Here is a 19,023-nt window from a genome sequence, read left to right as displayed (position 1 = left end):
TAAGCAGAAGGAATCAGGTCATTCCCACGGAATGGACCCTCCACAAGAGTGTGTGCAACAGACTTTGGACCTTGTGGGGTCAACCTACCATAGATCTGTTTGCCACCTCCATAACCAAGAGACTTCCGCTGTACTGTTCCCCTGTTCCAGACCCTGCAGCAGTTCATGTGGATGCTTTTCTACTGAACTGGTCCCATCTCGACCTGTACGCATTCCCACCGTTCAAGATAATAAACAAAGTTCTGCAGAAATTCATCTCGCACGAAGGGACACGGCTGACGCTGGTTGCTCCCCTTTGGCCTGCAAGAGAATGGTTCACAGAGGTACTTCAATGGCTAGTCGACGTACCCAGGACTCTACCTCTAAGAGTGGACCTTCTACGTCAACCACACGTAGACAGGTTGCACCCAAACCTCCACGCTCTTCGGCTGACTGCCTTCAGACTGTCGAAAGATTCGCTAGAGCTAGAGGCTTTTCGAAGGAGGCAGCCAGTGCGATTGCCAGAGCAAGAAGGGTTTCCACTCGTAGAGTCTACCAGTCTAAGTGGGATGTCTTCCGAAGCTGGTGTAGAGCCAATTCAATATCCTCTACCAATACCTCTGTGACCCAAATAGCTGACTTCCTTCTACATCTTAGGAATGAGAGATCCCTTTCAGCTCCTACGATTAAAGGGTATATGAGTATGTTGGCTTCAGTTCTCCGCCACAGAGGTTTGGACCTTTCTTCCAACAAGGACCTTCAAGACATTCTTAAGTCTTTTGAGACATCTAAAGAGCGTCGTCTATCCACTCCAGGCTGGAACCTAGACGTAGTCTTAAGGTTCCTTATGTCTCCTAGGTTCGAACCTCTCCAGTAAGCTTCCTTCAAGGACCTTACCCTCAAGACTCTTTTTCTCGTCTGCCTTGCAACAGCTAAGAGAGTCAGTGAGGTTCATGCCTTCAGCAAGAACATTGGTTTCACGACCGAATCTGCAACATGTTCTTTTCAGCTCGGATTCCTAGCAAAGAACGAACTTCCTTCACGTCCTTGGCCTAGATCGTTTGAAATACCTAGCCTCTCCAACATGGTAGGTAACGAACTAGAGAGAGTTCTTTGCCCTGTCAGAGCTCTCAAATATTATCTTAAGAGGTCTAAACCTATTCGAGGACAGTCAGAAGCCTTATGGTGTGCCATCAAGAAACCTTCGAGGCCCATGTCCAAGAATGGGGTTTCGTATTATATAAGGCTTCTGATTAGAGAAGCCCACTCTCACTTAAAGGAGGAAGACCTTGCATTGCTGAAGGTAAGGACCCACGAAGTAAGAGCCGTAGCTACTTCGATGGCCTTTAATAAAAACCGTTCTCTGCAGAGCATAATGGATGCAACCTATTGGAGGAGCAAGTCAGTGTTTGCATCATTTTATCTTAAAGATGTCCAGTCTCTTTACGAGAACTGCTACACCCTGGGACCATTCGTAGCAGCGAGTGCAGTAGTAGGTGAGGGCTCAGCCACTACATTCCCTTAATCCCATAACCTTTTTTAACCTTTCTCTTGAATGCTTTTATTGTTGTTTTTATGGTTGTTACGGTAGGCTAAGAAGCCTTCCGCATCCTTTTGATTTGGCGGGTGGTCTATTCATTCTTGAGAAGTGCCTGGGTTAGAGGTTTTGTAGAGGTCCTTTAGTAGGGGTTGCAACCCCATATACTTTGGCACCTTTGGGTTGATTCAGCCTCCAAGAGGAACGCTGCGCTCAGTAAGGAAGACGAACTTAAAAAAGAGGCAGAGTAACGGTTCAATTCGACTTCCTTACCAGGTACTTATTATTTCATTGTTATTTGAGATAACTGTTATATGAAATATGGGATACTTAGCTATCCTTTAATCTTGTACACTGGTTTTCACCCACCCCCCTGGGTGTGAATCAGCTACATGATTATCGGGTAAGTTTAATATTGAAAAATGTTATTTTTATTAGTAAAATAAATTTTTGAATATACTTACCCGATAATCATGATTTAATCGACCCTCCCTTCCTCCCCATAGAGAACCAGTGGACCGAGGAATAATTGAGGAGGTGTCAACAAGAAGTACTTGAGTACCTGGCCACAGGTGGCGCTGGTAAGTACACCCCCTTCTAGTATTGTGATAGCTGGCATATCCCTCCATAGAATTCTGTCGGGCAACGGAGTTGACAGCTACATGATTATCGGGTAAGTATATTCAAAAATTTATTTTACTAATAAAAATAACATTCTTCTTATAAAAGTGTCAGTAGTCAGTTTTGTCAAATTCAATTCTAAGAATTTGTATATGTATCAATTCTGGTTTTTTTTATTCAAGAACAGGAACGATATGTTTCCCAAATGATATTTATAATACTGTAACATTTTTACTCTTATACTGTATACCACACCCACAGGAAGAACTAAATAATGAACCTAAACCTTGAATCCATCCTTTCTCACTTATTTGCTCTCTAGTTTTGGATATTGTCATGTCTTTTGTACCAAGGCCTTCCTTTATTGTATTAACACTTCCCTCTCTTGAAGATAAACTTTAACTCCTTTTTTCCAAATAGTGCACTGGGTAGGCTTTATGCATGAGACAAGAATGTCTAGTAGTTTACCAGGAGGTTACTTTTCCTTATCTTCATCCTTGGTATTAATTTTTTAAACCATTACCACTAAAAATTGCGTGTAGCTAGGGGCCAAAAGAATACTGCAAAGACACTTAAGTAATGCCTACCATTTAGGACACATGAGGTAAAAGTTTCAAGCACCACATCTAAACTGGTTTGTGATAGTAAATTTTTATATTTAATCTGTAGTAATCAAAAGTGGCTGAAAGTTTCATGTGAGAAAATAACTGTTTGAGGAAGTTTATTAAAACTTTAATAGTGATTGTCCAAAAGTGAGCTCTGAGTGTTGTCCTGTATGGGATAGACTATTATTTTTAGCTAGTTTAACCAGAAAAGAGAGTTGTAATATAGGTACGGTATATAAGAGACATACCTTAGAATAAGATTACATCAGGAGATTTGAGATGAAAACTAGATGATTGGTTTGGTGACATTAGAAAATCATTTATTATGAAAAGGGGTTTACAGATATAGTAATCCCTTGCTATAGTGTGGTTCACATGTTGCTCCCTTGCTACGTCGCGGATTTATAAACACATCATATGTAAGTCTATATTGTGGATTCCTCTTTATATTGCAGTTTTATTATGTTATTTTGGACTTATATAAGCTTAAATTTATAAAGATAAAAACATGTGAAAATTATAAAAATTATAATAAAAAAACAAAGTTTTCAATATTAATCTTACCCGATGATCATGTAGCTGTCAACTCTGTTGCCCGACAGAAATCTACGGTCGGGATACGCCAGCGATCGCTATACAGGTGGGGGTGTACACAACAGCGCCATCTGTGGTCAGGTACTCCAGTACTTCTTGTCAACACCACCTCAATTTTTCCTCTGTCGTGCCACCGGCTAGACCTACTTGGATACGCTGTTGATTCTGGAGTTATTGTTCACAATTTGGTGATGTATTTGCTCTAGAGTTTAGCCTTCGCTATTCAGGAAGCTTTAACATTAGCTTAGCAAGTTTTTGGAATTAATTTGATTTAATTTTGGTGACGAAGAGAGTATGAACTCTCTTTCACTTTTAAATGGCCGACCCTTCCCTTAGACGGAAGTGTTGGTGTCGAAGAGAGTATAGACTCTCTTTCTTAATTTTGCTTAACAAAGTTATAGATTTATTTTATATCTCTCCGCCTTTTATAGGCCTCTTCGATTAACTTCCTTTTATTATAAACTTATAAAAATTAATTTTTATGTTTGTTTATATGCGACCTTTCCTAATAGTAGGCGGTCTTTTCTTGGAACCGAAGTTAATTAACATTGAGCCCGTCATATCGTTTTTGCCTGTTAAGATTTTATGCTATTTTAATTTTAATGTTTTTGAAAGAATTTCTTTGATAGTCTCGTACTGTTTTCAAAGTTGAACTAACGTTTTGTTTTGTCTCCGCAGTTGTTGACGTTCAGAACGTTCAACTTGCGCTCTATCGTTACGATAGAGAGAGAGTATTCACGGTTTCACGTTGCAGTAGGAGTAAACCGATTCTAGCGTTTTGTTCATTCTTTCTTAGCTTAAATGGTTTTAATTCTAATAAAGGAACTTTTTATTTGGGAAATCTTTCAGTTTTTTTCCTTTAACAATAATATGTTTTAACGATATATATAATTGGGCTCATCTCTCAGGTTCTAAGTCAAGAGAGAGAGAGAGAGAGAGATAGAGACGGAGGGAGAGAGAGGAGGATAAACGTTTCGTTCAAGCGGGTAACGTTGTTATCGTTTTTGCTCTTCTCCCTAGTCTCTTTAGGGGAAGAAGGTAAAACGTTTCTAGAGTTTTATTCTTGTTCCCAGGCTTTATGCGGTGAGAGATTTTAAACGTAGTTTATTTGATCTAGTGTTTAGTCTCTTTTCCAGCCACTGAATTCTTTATCTTTCATTATGTTTTTCTGTTACATTGTAATACTGTTTTCGCAATTACTAACTTTTAATGAAGGATAGGATTGCGTGTTTCAGGTACAAACCACTTAAAGTTTCGAGTTCAGTGAAATAAGTGCAAACAGAAAATCAAAAGTGATAAAGTGATAAGCGCAAAGTGTTACAGTGTTGCGTTCGAGGGTTCGTCTGTTCGTGCCAGTTGTTCGCCTAGTCTGGGACCTCTTACAAGCTCCCAAGCCCAGGGGAGAAGTAATGTCGAAGGACTTATGGGTTCATCAGGCCTTGATCGACGAACAGACGTTTCCCTCGGTGGTTTCGGGTGTATCCACTCACGTAGCCGACGTGATCACCCCACCCACACAAAGACGAGAGAGCCCATTTATTCCTCGTCTGCGGAAGAGGTTTCTCGCAGAAACCATGGACCAAATCTTGCAGCTTTTAAGTGCAAGTCGGTCCCTTCCGCGCAAGTCCAACGGCCTAGGTGTAGCCACTGCCACTGGGTCAGTTCGGACTTGCTGCAGTACGACAACTGCACACCTCCCAGAGAGGCAAGGTGGTACCGCAACAGGCAGTAACTCCGTCTGTTGCCGCACCAGCTGTTTTAGACCCTCAGTCTCAACGGACAGTAGCTCCGTTTGTTGTTGTCTTTCATAGACCCTAGTGGTCCATGCTGCAGACTATACAGTCTCAGCTTGCTCCTTCATACAGGAGTATCATGCTGGAAGGTTGACAATGCAGCCTGTTAACCTACAACCCGCCGAGGTTGTGCGCTCAGCAGATACTGCGGCTGCCTGCTCCCACCCTCCACCTGTGAGAGCTCCACCTCCGATGCGCAGTCCACCCTGCCAGACGCATGTTCTTGCTGCGCCTCCTGCTTTCATGCGTGAGTTGCCGCATCGGGAGTTGCCGGGTTCCAGCACTATGAGGCAACCTCCTCAACCCATGAAGCAGGAGCCTCATGCTATGCGGCATCCTCCTCAACCCATGAGGCAGTAGCCTCATGCTATGCGGCAACCTCCTCTACCCATGAGGCAGGAGCCTCATGCTATGCGGCATCCTCCTCAACCCATGAGGCAGGAGCCTCATGCTATGCGGCATCCTCCTCAACCCATGAGGCAGGAGCCTCATGCTATGAGGAGCCTCATGCTATGCGGCATCCTCCTCAACCCATGAGGCAGGAACCTCATGCTATGCGGCAACCTCCTCAACCCATGAGGCAGGAGCCTCATACTATGCGGCATCCTCCTCAACCCATGCGGCATGAGCCTCATCCCTTGCAGCATGAGCCTCATCCCATGCAGCATGAGCCTCATACCATGCAGCATGAGCCTCATCCCATACAGCATGAGCCTCATCCCATGCAGCATAAGCCGCATGCCATGCAACATGCTCTGCATACCTTACAGCATGCTCTACATACAGCATGCTCTGCATACCTTACAGCATGCTCTGCATACAGCATGCTCTGCATTCCTTACAGCATGCTCTGCATACCTTACAGCATGCTCTGCATACTATGCTCTGCATACAGCATGCTCTGCATACCTTACAACATGCTCTGCATTCCTTACAACATGCTCTGCATTCCTTACAGCATGCTCTGCATACCTTACCGCATGCTCCTCAGTCACACATCTTTGGTTGTTGCCAACTCACAAGACTGTCAAGCAGTTTCATAACGTTGCCTTCTCGTCTGCTGCTTTTGCACCAGTGAAACCCTCACTGAGAGAACTTAGCTTTTCTCGGATATGGTTCCTGTAGATGAGAAAGTGCTATTCTCCCTCCTTCTGATATTCCCTTGAGGACTCTGTCATTTGGAGAGGAGCCTTAAGCTGCTTAGCCTCCTATGGACTTTTATTTAAGCATAACATGCTTCCAGGGAGGGTAATGGTTCCGCTTCAGTCGCTAACCCCGTCTGTTGCCACACCTGCTCCCATAGACCTTGAGCTTTGTTGCAAGACATGCAGTCCAAGCTTAGTCCTTGTTAGAGGATTTTTTGTTTACGGAGTCAGTGTGTCACTGGGAAGACGTTCAACAACCAGCAGAGGTGACTTGTTGTGACGCAGTGCGGCAACCTCAGCAACCCGATAAGGAGTTGTCTGTACTACCCAGACAGTCTAGACAGTTTCGGGTTGTCGCTGTACTTCCTCGCTTCCCCATGGTTGACAGTTCACAGACTGTGCAGCAGTACCATGATCTTGTGTCTGGCTCCGTCAGACGACTGGCTTTTAAGAGCTCCCACAAGTCGTCGCTGTCTGGAGAATCTCAGATGGACTATGGATCTGACCAAGGAACTGGGCCTCCTGGTCAATTTAGAGGAGTCCCAGCTCGTCCCATCCCAGACCATTGTCTACCTGGGTATGGAGCTTCAGAGTCGAGCTTTTCGGGCTTTTCCGTCGGCCCCAAGGATCTACCAAGCCCTAGAATGCATCCAGAGCATGCTGAGAAGGAACCGATGCTCAGTCAGGTAGTGGATGAGTCTAACAGGGACACTTTCATCGCTGGCCCTGTTCATCGAGTTAGGGAGACTCCACCTCCGCCCCCTTCAGTATCATCTAGCTGCTCACTGGATAAAGGACATGACGCTAGAGACGGTCTCAGTTCCTGTTTCCGAAGAGAGGAGGTCTACTCTAACGTGGTGAAAGAACAGCTTTCTTCTCAAGGAAGGTCTACCTTTGGCTGTTCAGAAACCCGACCGCCGTCTCTTCTCGGACGCATCAGACACGGGCTGGGGTGCGACTTTGGACGGACAGGAATGCTCGGGAACATGGAATCAGGAGCAAAGGACACTTCACATCAATTGCAAGGAGCTGTTGGCGGTTCATCTGGCCTTGATAAACTTCAAGTCCCTCCAGCTTAACAAGGTGGTGGAGGTGGACTCTGACAACACCACAGCCTTGGCTTACATCTCCAAGCAGGGAGGGACTCATTCGTGGAAGTTGTTCTAGATCGCAAGGGACCTCCTCATCTGGTCAAAAGATCGAAAGCTCACGCTGGTAACGAGGTTCATTCAGGGCGATATGAATGTCATGGCAGATCGCCTCAGCCGGAAGGGTCAGGTCATCCCCACAGAGTGGACCCTTCACAAGAATGTTTGCAGCAGACTTTGGGCCCTGTGGGGTCAGCCAACCATAGATCTGTTCGCTACCTCGATAACCTAGAGGCTCCCGTTGTATTGTTCTCTGATTCCAGACCCAGCAGCAGTTCACGTGGATGCTTTTCTGCTGGATTGGTCCCATCTCGACCTGTATGCATTCCCGCCGTTCAAGATTGTCAACAGGGTACTTCAGAAGTTCGCCTCTCGCAAAGAGACACGGCTGACGTTGGTTGCTCCCCTCTGGCCCGCGAGAGAATGGTTCATAGAGGTACTGCAATGGCTGGTCGACATTCCCAGGACTCTTTCTCTAGGAGTGGACCTTCTACGTCAACCTCACGTAAAGAAGGTACACCCAAACCTCCACGCTCTTCGTCTGACTGCCTTCAGACTATCGAAAGACTCTCAAGAGCTAGGGGCTTTTCGAAGGAGGCAGCCAGAGCGATTGCCAGAGCAAGGAGGACATCCACTCTCAAAGTCTATCAGTCTAAAGGGGAAGTCTTCCGAAGCTGGTACAAGGCCAATGCGGTTTCCTCAACCAGTACCACTGTAACCCAGATTGCTGACTTCCTGTTACATCTAAGGAACGTAAGATCCCTTTCAGCTCCTACGATCAAGGGTTACAGAAGTATGTTGGCAGCGGTTTTCCGCCACAGAGGCTTGGATCTTTCCACCAACAAAGATCTACAGGACCTCCTTAGGTCTTTTGAGACCTCAAAGGAACGTCGGTTGTCCACTCCAGGCTGGAATCTAGACGTGGTCCTAAGGTTCCTTATGTCATCAAGATTTGAACCTCTCCAATCAGCCTCTTTTAAGGACCTCACATTAAAAACTCTTTTCCTCGTGTACTTGGCAACAGCTAAAAGAGTAAGTGAGATCCACGCCTTCAGCAGGAACATAGTTTTCACATCTGAAACGGCTACATGTTCCTTGTAGCTCGGTTTTTTGCTAAAACGAGCTTCCTTCACGTCCTTGGCCTAAGTCGTTCGAGATCCCAAGCCTGTCCAACTTGGTGGGGAACGAACTGGAGAGAGTACTTTGCCCAGTTAGAGCTCTTAGGTACTATCTAAAAAGGTCATAACCTTTACGAGGACAATCAGAAGCCTTATGGTGTGCTATCAAGAAGCCTTCTCTTCCAAGGTCTAAGAACTCAGTTTCTTACTAAATCAGGCTTCTGATTAGGGAAGCACATTCTCATCTGAAGGAAGAAGACCTTGCTTTGCTGAAGGTAAGGACACATGAAGTGAGAGCTGTGGCTACTTCAGTGGCCTTCAAACAGAACCGTTCTCTGCAGAGTGTTATGGATGCAACCTATTGGAGAAGCAAGTCAGTGTTCGCATCATTCTATCTCAAAGATGTCCAGTCTCTTTACGAGAACTGCTACACCCTGGGACCATTCGTAGCAACGAATGCAGTAGTAGGCGGGGGCTCAGCCACTACATTCCCATAATCCCATAACCTTTTTAACCTTTCTCTTGAATACTTTTTATGGGTTGTACGGTCGGCTAAGAAGCCTTCCACATCCTTGTTGATTTGGCGGGTGGTCAATTCTTTCTTGAGAAGCGCCGAGGTTAAAGGTTGTGATGAGGTCCTTTAGTATGGGTTGCAGCCCTTTATACTTCAGCACCTAAGAGTCGTTCAGCATCCTAAGAGGACCGCTACGCTCAGTAAGGAAGACGTACTTAATAAAGGCAGAGTAATGGTTCAAGTCGTCTTCCTTACCAGGTACTTATTTATTTTATGTTATTTTTGAATAACTAATAAAATGAAATACGGGATACTTAGCTTCTTTGTTAACATGTATGCTGGTCTCCACCCACCACCCTGGGTGTGAATCAGCTACATGATCATCGGGTAAGATTAATATTGAAAAATGTTATTTTCATTAGTAAAATAAATTTTTGAATATACTTACCCGATGATCATGATTTAATTGACCCACCCTTCCTCCCCATAGAGAACCAGTGGACCGAGGAAAAACTTGAGGTGGTGTTGACAAGAAGTACTGGAGTACCTGACCACAGATGGCGCTGTTGTGTACACCCCCACCTGTATAGCGATCGCTGGCGTATCCCGACCGTAGATTTCTGTCGGGCAACAGAGTTGACAGCTAAATGATCATCGGGTAAGTATATTCAAAAATTTATTTTACTAATGAAAATAACATATTTCTATATCTACTTCGTGGTTTTCAGCTATTGCAGTGGGCTTGAGGACTACTGCATATTGTAGTCCAAACTGAGGAAATAGATTGTTATACAGTACAGCTAGGAAAACAATGAAATATGAATTTTGTAAGATAGAGTGAGTGTATTGTGTTCAACAGATATGGGAAATTAATTATGAAAGAATAGTAAAAAATCTAGTGAAATGAGTAAGATATGAAGTTAAAAGATATGTACAATACAGTAGATGTAATTAATGCCAATGGCCTACCAGTGTACAATGTTTAAGGCTGATTAAAAAACAATTATTTAATTTTGGCCTGTTTCTTTTTCTTTTTCTTATTTATTTATTTATTTTTTTTTTTTTTTTTAATAATCCATCAGTATTGATTTAAGGTTTCATAGGAACTTGTTCTTACTGTATCAAAAATTCTTCACACTGACTTTTGGTCTGATTGCAGGTCTGGTAGTTTTAACAGCAGTGGCAGGTTATGCTATGGCTCCATGTCCTTTGGACCCAATAACACTGATTTATTGCTCTGTAGGCACTGGTCTTACTTCTAGTGCTGCAAACACATTAAATCAGTTCTTCGAAGTTCCCTATGATTCTCAGATGGATCGTACTAAGAATCGAATTCTCGTGAGAGGTATGATTTTGTTCATTGCTTTATATTTCATTCTTTACAAGAGCCTAAATAAAATAAAATGTTTAATTTATAAGAAAAGGAAATTGCTTTGAATAAACTTGAGGATTAAAATAACTTGGCTAAAGAACACACTTGTGTCATTAATGATTAACATTGATTCTGAACTTAATACAACCGGTGCAACCACTAAAGACTCTGCAATTGGTTGTATTTATGAATCATTATTTTTTTTTCCTGATATTAAGAAAACATTGGGAAATACTAACATAAATGATGCTTATTCCAAATTTATTGCCTGAAAAGTATACTTCCTTGTTCTCATAAAGTGTATGCTTTAGGATCCTCTTTAATTGAAATAATAATAAACATGAATTATTAGCATATTAATCTTGCTAAATTATTTGTTTGGTATTGGTATTTATATGTGGAACTGGGACAATGGCAGGAAGAGTTTATTTATGTATGTTGGGAGAAGCAGAAATATGTCACATTGTAATATTTTCTCAAAATATTTGGATAAAATTGTGAGGAATGATTTAAACTGATAGATTTTGATTTATCAACAAGATATGCTATTTGATGGGGGTGTTATCAAGCAGTGATAACTTCTTAAGGTAATTAGTGATTAGGAAGCTTCAAAATGCCAGTCATTATTTGAGAGCTGAAAAGATTATAAAGCCTTAAGTGTATAAGTGAAATACAGTACATTAATATTATACTTATTCTTATTTTAAGCAACTTCATTTTACTTGTATATCTGATTTAGATACAATTTCTTTCCAGGACTTCTTACTCCTCTCCATGCAGTATGCTATGGAGTAACCTGTGGTGCATTAGGCATTTCAATGTTGTATTTTGGTGTAAATGGATTTGCTGCTGCCCTGGGTGCCATTAATCTTCTACTGTACACTAGTGTTTATACACCCTTGAAGAGAATGAGTATAGTGAACACCTGGGTTGGCTCTATTGGTAAGCATACATAATTTTGTTGAATATAACCAGAATAATGCTGACTTCCTTGTAAAGCAAATGTCATAGGACAAGACCATTTCTATATGTAATGTCTGATGCTTTCCACTTGAGTTTTGTCATTAGTTATACTGTGTACAAATTATCCCTGCTTTTCCCTTCTATTTTCCATTTTTATCTTGTTTTTATTAAGCTTTTGGTATTGGTTTGGTGTCTTGGTTAAGTTTTGAAATGCTTTTTTTCAGTATTACTGACCTTCATTTTTCCTTTTTATCCAAATGGTCCCAGATGCTTGCTTCATTTCCCATCCCCTTTCCTGTTGTATCTAATTGAAATTGAGTTTTAGAAAATAGATTGGTATCTTCACAATACATTACTGTACAGAAAAAAATGCTATGAAAGGAAAAGTTAAATGGAAAGGGAAAGAAAAGAGGTTTAGTAGATGGAATAAGTCATGAAAGAGGGAAGGTTATCTCTCTGCAGTAGAGATGGAGAAGATTTAGTTAGCTAAATTTCCTTTAATTAAGATTCCCTTAGGAAGGAAAAAATGTAACAATTATTATTATGAAAATAATTAGGCCTGAAGAAAATAATACACCTGCTTCTGAGTAGTGGACTCGGGAAAAGTATATTGGCCAAAATTTCATTAGTGAATGAATTAATCGCCAAATACAATAACATAACTATTGCTGGTCTCCATAGAATGGATGAATTTGTTACTAGATTGAATATAATATTATCAAAATTTGTTCATCAATCTGCTTTTCAGCTATGAAACCTAGGGTAATTTGTGGGATACTTTATCTTTTTAATTTTGGATTCAAACATTTATCAGCATTGTTTACTTATACATTTATTGTTATTTTATAGGTTCATGATATGAAAATATTATACTTTCTTAAACAGATTTGTATTGTTAAATTGTAGCACAAGCCCACAGTAGTAATTTAAATGAAGATAATAATTTTATCACTTCTTGATTTGGTAAATTAGGCATTATTTAATAGAGTTTAAATTTCTTTTCAGTTGGAGCAATCCCACCTTTAATAGGATGGGTGGGATGTTCTGGTGGACTGGATGTTGGAGCATGGATAATGGCAGCTATATTATATGGATGGCAATTTCCTCACTTCAATGCCTTATCATGGAATTTGAGGGGGGATTATTCTCGTGCAGGTTATCGCATGATGTCTGTCACTAATCCAGGTAACATGGTTATTATAACTTAGTATAATTTTTATGCTTTTGAACACATTAAAATCATCACTGAAATTTTTGTCATATATTGGCATTAGCTGGGTGTTGAAGGCTGGGGTGTGAATGCACCAGACCGTCTTCTAGGCCTTTATTTCTACAGGAGTACCCACAAGCCCCTTGACACCTTTGTGCTTGGTCTTGTGGTGGCTGCTCAAGCAGTGATGTAGCTATCCCTGATGCTGGGACAGTGAGCATCTTGTCTATGGTACTTTAATGTTGGATGTAAGCCTAGAATAGAGGCAGAATGAGTGACTCTTCTTCAGTCTTTCTCCCCCCTATCTTAGGGATGTAGTGGTCAAAGTGTTACTCTCAGGATTTGACTTGATACTGGTAAACTACACTTCTGGGGTCCATTCTTTAGAACCTATAGAGGCTCTCCTCCATCTTCCCTAGACAAGTGGAGGATAGTGGAATATATTCCAACCATTTGGTCATCATATGCCAGGTATATTTCAAATTGCGATCCCCTTTGTGGGAAGGAATCCCTCCCCTGACTACATTCCAATCTTGTTGGACAGCCTAGGCCCCATCAGCCTATTTATTCCAGTGATACACAGACAGGAGGTTGTAAAAGTCCTCATCTTTGCTCCCATTCGGGACAAGGTAGATTGACATTTCCGGGGCAGGGAAGAAAAAGTTGGTGGGTGGGTAAAAAGGGGGGGGGGGCTTCTAACCCACCAAGCAATGAGTCTTCTTACTTAAAAGATGATGATTTCTATTCATGTAAGAAAAAAATAGCAAATTTTAAAAGTAATTTGTATTTTCCTACATTGACAAAACTGAGTCCTTTAGATTATAATTCCCTCCTCAACTAGCCCTCTCAGTCCTGAGCCAAAAGGTGATGAGTGAAGAGACTTTGACAAGTAATTGGAGGGATTCCGTGCCCTTGCTCCCATCTTTCGCTTAAGTGCTCATTAAAATGATTCAACAGCTGTCCAGCTCACACTTAAAACATATTCCCTACCTACTTAAAGGACTCGGGTTTGTATAGCTAGGAAAAATACACATTACTTAAAAAAATTGTGTTTTTAATCAGCTGGATGATCATATTCAGTCTTACTTCAGAGTTCATACAATGGACAAATCTCGTACCATATGTTTGTCTCGAAAAGATGGAAAAGCTCATCAAAGTTACTGTATTGCATTGCAAAATAATAATTAATGTTAATCTCTGAACCATAGTAATTAATCATTGAAAAGTTTTTATTTTTCATTTTGAAATAATGCAGATTTAATGTGAGTAAACTTCACATTACTGTATTATGAACATATAATTTGCATATATTTAAAGTACTACTGTATATCAAACCAAACTCAAACATTTTATGTATATGTGTAGGCTATGATGGGAGTGAAGGAGGCATTAGGGTAAGATGAGCTCCCAAAAAATATTTTTACTTTGCGATAACACATTTATAGCCCCCCCCCCCCCAGAGGTCACATAGGTGAGATAATTACATGTCTGCATTCAATGGCTTTTGTCAATAAGGTTGGCAATGGTATAAATATTGTTGATATGATAATATGATAATGGTTAAGAAAAAGCGTTGAAATTAGCATGTTACATTCAATGGCTTTTGTAGTTTAATTTACTTGGAATCAAATGCCAGTTACTGCGTGCAATGCGTAAAAGGAAACTGGGAGGGCATTCTTTTTTATTTGTATGTGTGTGGCATACTGCATGTGCATTACATGGCTTCCCCCCCCCCCCCCCCTGATGCAGACATGATTGTGAAAGAGAGCAATCTGTCATAGAGTCATACTGCTGATGGGTCATCTTGTAAGAAATACACAGGTTTTTGGAGGTCAATGGTGATCCAATCTTGTTTTCCATGAATGTTCCCAAGAATGTTAAGGAGGAAAGCTTTCAGAGTACGACAGATGACAAGAAATAGGCCTGTATATATGAGGCTGGAGTCATCAAGGACATCTTATCACTAAAAGAGATCGGCAGAATGTCGTGCAGGTTTGGTAATTGGAAGAAATTCAGTTTACTAGGCTTGAGTTGAATGATACAGTTGTATTCAGAAATGGCAGAGAGATGTTGGCATTGACAGGCAGACCAGGCATTGGACTGTTGAGTGAAGACCTGTACAAGAGGCATGTGGTCCATACAAATGATGAAGGACATGCCCTCTAACAAATGAGGGAATGATGGACAGCCAAATACACTACCAGTAGTTTGCAGTCAAAGGTAAATTAGCTGGATTCCTCCTCAGAGTTTTGGTCATTTACTCTTGTACAGCTCCGACAGCTACGTCACTGTCATCAGTGAAGAGTAAGAAAGGTGCAGTTGGCACGGGAAAGGTGAGAGCAGTAGCAGCTGATAGGGCTTTCTTTGCGTTGAAGAAGGCCGCAGCCTGAAGTTTTATGGCTTGCCCTTGAGGAAGTCGTAGAGGGGCCGAGAGTGGCACTTTCAGAATAGCAGGAATACACAGCAGAGTAGGTGAGATATATGGGCCTTGATCCAAATGGAAAGTTGTCTTTAATCTCTTTTTAATTTATTGCTTATTTGTAGTTCTTACTAAACCCTGTTGAAGGTACTGGTTTATTCTATATAAAGAGGAATTTGATATTCTATTGATGATATCTTTTTCAGCCTTATGCCGTAGAGTTGCTCTTCGACATAGTATAGGAATGATTGTTGTATGCTCTATGGCTCCAGTACTTGACGTAACAACTTGGACTTTTGCAATTGATTCCTTGCCCTTTAATGGATATCTGACATATTTAGGTAAGTATTTGCTTATGAAATTTTTATTCTTATTTAGGAATATTGTATTAGCATTTTTATGCTAATTTCATTACCCTTCTATTTTTCATAATGATTTATTTTTAAAACATTTTGAACCCTTCTTATGTAATTGAAATTATTTTGTATTTCACTTCAGTCATGTTTGAGCACATAACTCGATAAATAAATCATCAAACTAATTCTTTGCTTCTCTTTCTCCCCCATTACATTCATCCTTTAACTGCTGATTCACTAATAAAATTCCTGTGTAGTAAGACATCCATAACATTGGTTTTCACACACCTACTCAAAAGGCTTATCAGAATTATGTTAAAACCCACTACACATTAACCTCGATCTTGTAAGTAAGCAGTCTTGGGCTTTCTGGTTATAAAGATCCTTCCTAGTTGAGATACTACTGCTAGACAGTTATTGGATCCTTTGTCTGGCCAGACAGTACTACATTGGATCCCTCTCTCTGGCTGTGACTCATTTTTTCTTTGCGTATACAGTACATACATAAAATAGTCTGGCCTATTCTTTTCACATTCTCCTGCCCTTATACACCTGATAACACAAATTACCAAACATTTCTTCTTTGCTCAAAGGGTTAACCACTACAATATAATTGTTCATTGACTACTTTCCTCTTTGTAAGGGTAGAAGAGACTCTTTAGCTATGGTAAGCAGCTCTTCTAGTAGAAGTACACTCCAAAATCAAACCATTGTTTTCTAGTCCTTGGTAGTACCATAGTCTTTCACTGTCTTGCGTTAGAGTTCTCTTGCTTGAGGGTACAGTTGAGCATGCTATACTATCTTGTTTCTCTTCCTCTTGTTTTTATGAAGTTTTTATAGTTTACATATGATAGATCTAATTTAATGTTAATTTTGTTATTACTTTTCTTGTTTATTTCCTTGTTTCCTTTCCTCACTGGGCTATTTTTTTCCTGTTGGAGCCCCTGGACTTGTAGCATCATGCTTTTTCAACTAGGATTGTAGCTTAGTTAATAATAATAATATCATCATCACAGTATTGAGCATTTTGAATGTCACTTATCTAACTATTGATAAGTCCTCATTTTCTTCACTAACCTTTCATGATTTATTGTTTTCACAAATACTGAACCATCTATAAATAGCTTAATTCATCCTTTCACCCACATATATTTGTATATGAGTAAGGTTGATATTTAACTCACATATATTTTCATCCTGCCACTACCAATGATGTTACCTAATCCCAGAATGTTTAATACAAATCTCAAAAATATTGAAATTCTCAAAAATCTAAAACTGATACAATTCTAATCATTACAAAATAATTAAGTAATTTTCACATTTCCTAAAACCCGACATACAAATCACCATACTCATTCAGATGTATCTTTATGAAAAATAACACATCTAATGTGAATATGCAAGAATGTTGAATATTCTAGTAATGTAATGCAGAATCATAAATACACTAGGGATATAGCTTATCTACATTCTTAAAACCCTCCCCCCCCCCCACATTGATCTGTCCTGTTGGAGAGTGAGGGCAAACTATTTAATTGTTTAAAATTTACATTTCAGCCTGGCGATTTTATCAAGATGGCGATAGTAAAAGCTCCCGAAAGTTGTTCATGTTCACCCTCATTCATCTTCCTGCCATAATGATGCTTATGATCATCAGTAAGAAACACTACAGTAAAAAGAGTGAAGTGGAAAATATAGAAAAAGATCCAGTCACTGTTAAACAAGTCACAGATTTTGTTACTCAGGTTTCCAATGGAACTGTTAGGTGATTAAGATTACCTTTATAATTTATTTAATTTGTAAATGGATTCTTATTGTGAATTTTATTAATTTTACATCAAAGTAGAGTCATTACAGAGCATTAATGTGTATATACAGTAGTGGTTGGTACAATGCACAGGAATATGTATAGTACAACTGGTGAGTAGGGGTAATTCTAAGGTTTTCTATATTGCAATGTAAACTGGAAATTTTCCTCTAGTATTAAAATAGTTTTTATTGTTATCAAGTAATGAACAAATAGTTATTGCAATTTTCTACATGAAAATTAAGTTCATGTTGAAAAACTTGAATTACTGTATATAAGATATTTAACAGTCAAAATTATGACTTCAAATACCAGATTAATTTAATAAATTTTGATTTCTAAGATTATGGCACTGTGCTCAGTACTGTAGATTTGAAACTAATCCATTTCTATAAATTTAATCATTACAATTTTATCAAAGTAAATTCACTGTTCAGATTTTGTTGGTTTATTTCCATGTGATATATACAAGACTGGCAAAGTTTTCTATATGATGTTTTTCAGACAAAAACATCATACAATAATGCTTTAATAATAAATAAATTTTGAGAACCATATGCAGAGGCCTTGTTTCTGGTGTCAATTTTCATCTGATTGCAAATCATCTTTATATTTCATTGAAAATTCGTAAATGTAATAATGTGCATCTGACATTCTGTAAAATAAAATAAGCAGCGCACCATACTGAAGGTTCTTGTATAAAGTTATTTCATGAAAAAGTAAAACAAAATATCACCTGATGTCAAATATCATTTGTGCTAAATATTTTGCAATATTAATGTGTATTTTTTATACCATGCCAAGACAAGTTACAGGTAATTAAAATCTTGTTGTAACTCCCTACTGTACTTGTATTCTTTTATCATGCACAGTATACAGTTTTACATACATACTGTACATAACTTTTTAAGTATGTTATTTTGTTGTTTTTATCAAAATGGCTAAAATGAATCATGTTTCGATATGTAAATTGAAAAGAAATGAAGCCAATTAACTTGAATTGTTTTATTAAGTTCCATTCTGATTATTAGATCTTATTGGATGTTAATATTTCTTTGGAAAACTGTAGGTTAACACTAGATTGTGTTAATAGGATGACTTTCAAACCATAACTACGATTCTTCTCAGTTTTTAATTTTGATCAAATAGCTTCAAAATTCTCCACATCCAGCCATCTAACATATATTATTTCTGTGAATCTCTACTGATGTTCATATTGCTTCGTCTCTGTAAGCTCAGTTTACTCGACATTTACCCATTCCCTTCCCTTCCATAAACATACCGGTATGTATCTAGTAAAGGAATGGAATATTCTAGCGGTAAGTGGTAAGCAGCCCAGTAATGATGTGCCAGTTTCTCTGTCATCACAGTTTAAAAGACAGAAAGTTTAGCTAAAATGTCTTCCTCTAGATTTGTCAGCAATTACTGCCTGGAGTGTTCAATGGAATTTGTTCTGGGAGTTCATGATCTGCTTTTCCCTTGTGTATTGTCCCAAAGGCAATAGTGTGATTTAAATACACATTGTGAGGAGCACACAAGCCCTCTTGTGGTAAATTATATTTCAATGGTTGTCACTTGTTGTATAAAGTGGGATGATGACAATAATGACATGCTACCACCTTTAGCTAATTCACTTAATCAGCCAAGTTTCAATAGTGATGAGCTTTAAATGCTCTTGTTATCTTTAGCTTCATTTACTAAATTTCAGAAACCAGTGAAACCTCACTTTAAAGAAGTAATTCTGATCCCCCTGCTCTGTGGCAATGTCTAACCTAACTTCTCAAGTTATGTTAGTTTGTTATGTTCAGCTATATCAAAATGTAGATTATATAAAATCTA

The 19,023-nt window shown here is 39.5% G+C and overlaps 1 protein-coding gene and 1 pseudogene across 1 annotated transcript; both read left to right on the top strand.

Annotated features, from left to right (window-relative positions):
* Positions 1-9,927, top strand: part of LOC137630263 (RNA-binding protein 25-like) — a 71,356-nt pseudogene extending 61,429 nt beyond the window's left edge.
* A 30-nt stretch (positions 9,928-9,957) lies between these two features.
* Positions 9,958-18,180, top strand: Cox10 (Cytochrome c oxidase assembly factor 10). The gene is made up of 6 exons (XM_068361714.1): positions 9,958-9,961; positions 10,214-10,399; positions 11,183-11,368; positions 12,395-12,574; positions 15,225-15,359; positions 16,935-18,180. The coding sequence occupies exons 1-6, from the start codon at positions 9,958-9,960 to the stop codon at positions 17,144-17,146; spliced, it is 903 nt and encodes a 300-aa protein (XP_068217815.1). The 3' UTR covers positions 17,147-18,180.
* The last annotated feature ends 843 nt before the right edge of the window (positions 18,181-19,023 follow it).

This window comes from Palaemon carinicauda, chromosome 38 (assembly GCF_036898095.1).
Source record: "Palaemon carinicauda isolate YSFRI2023 chromosome 38, ASM3689809v2, whole genome shotgun sequence".
NCBI lineage: Eukaryota > Metazoa > Arthropoda > Malacostraca > Decapoda > Palaemonidae > Palaemon > Palaemon carinicauda.
This window is presented reverse-complemented; position numbering and strand designations above follow the sequence as displayed.

What these genes read in the sequence shown, in the direction of transcription:
- Cox10 (XM_068361714.1), top strand. An exon ending in GAATCGAATTCTCGTGAGAG is followed by an intron (nt 10,400 to 11,182) that starts GTATGATTTTGT and finishes ATTTCTTTCCAG; the next exon opens with GACTTCTTACTCCTCTCCAT. An exon ending in CACCTGGGTTGGCTCTATTG is followed by an intron (nt 11,369 to 12,394) that starts GTAAGCATACAT and finishes ATTTCTTTTCAG; the next exon opens with TTGGAGCAATCCCACCTTTA.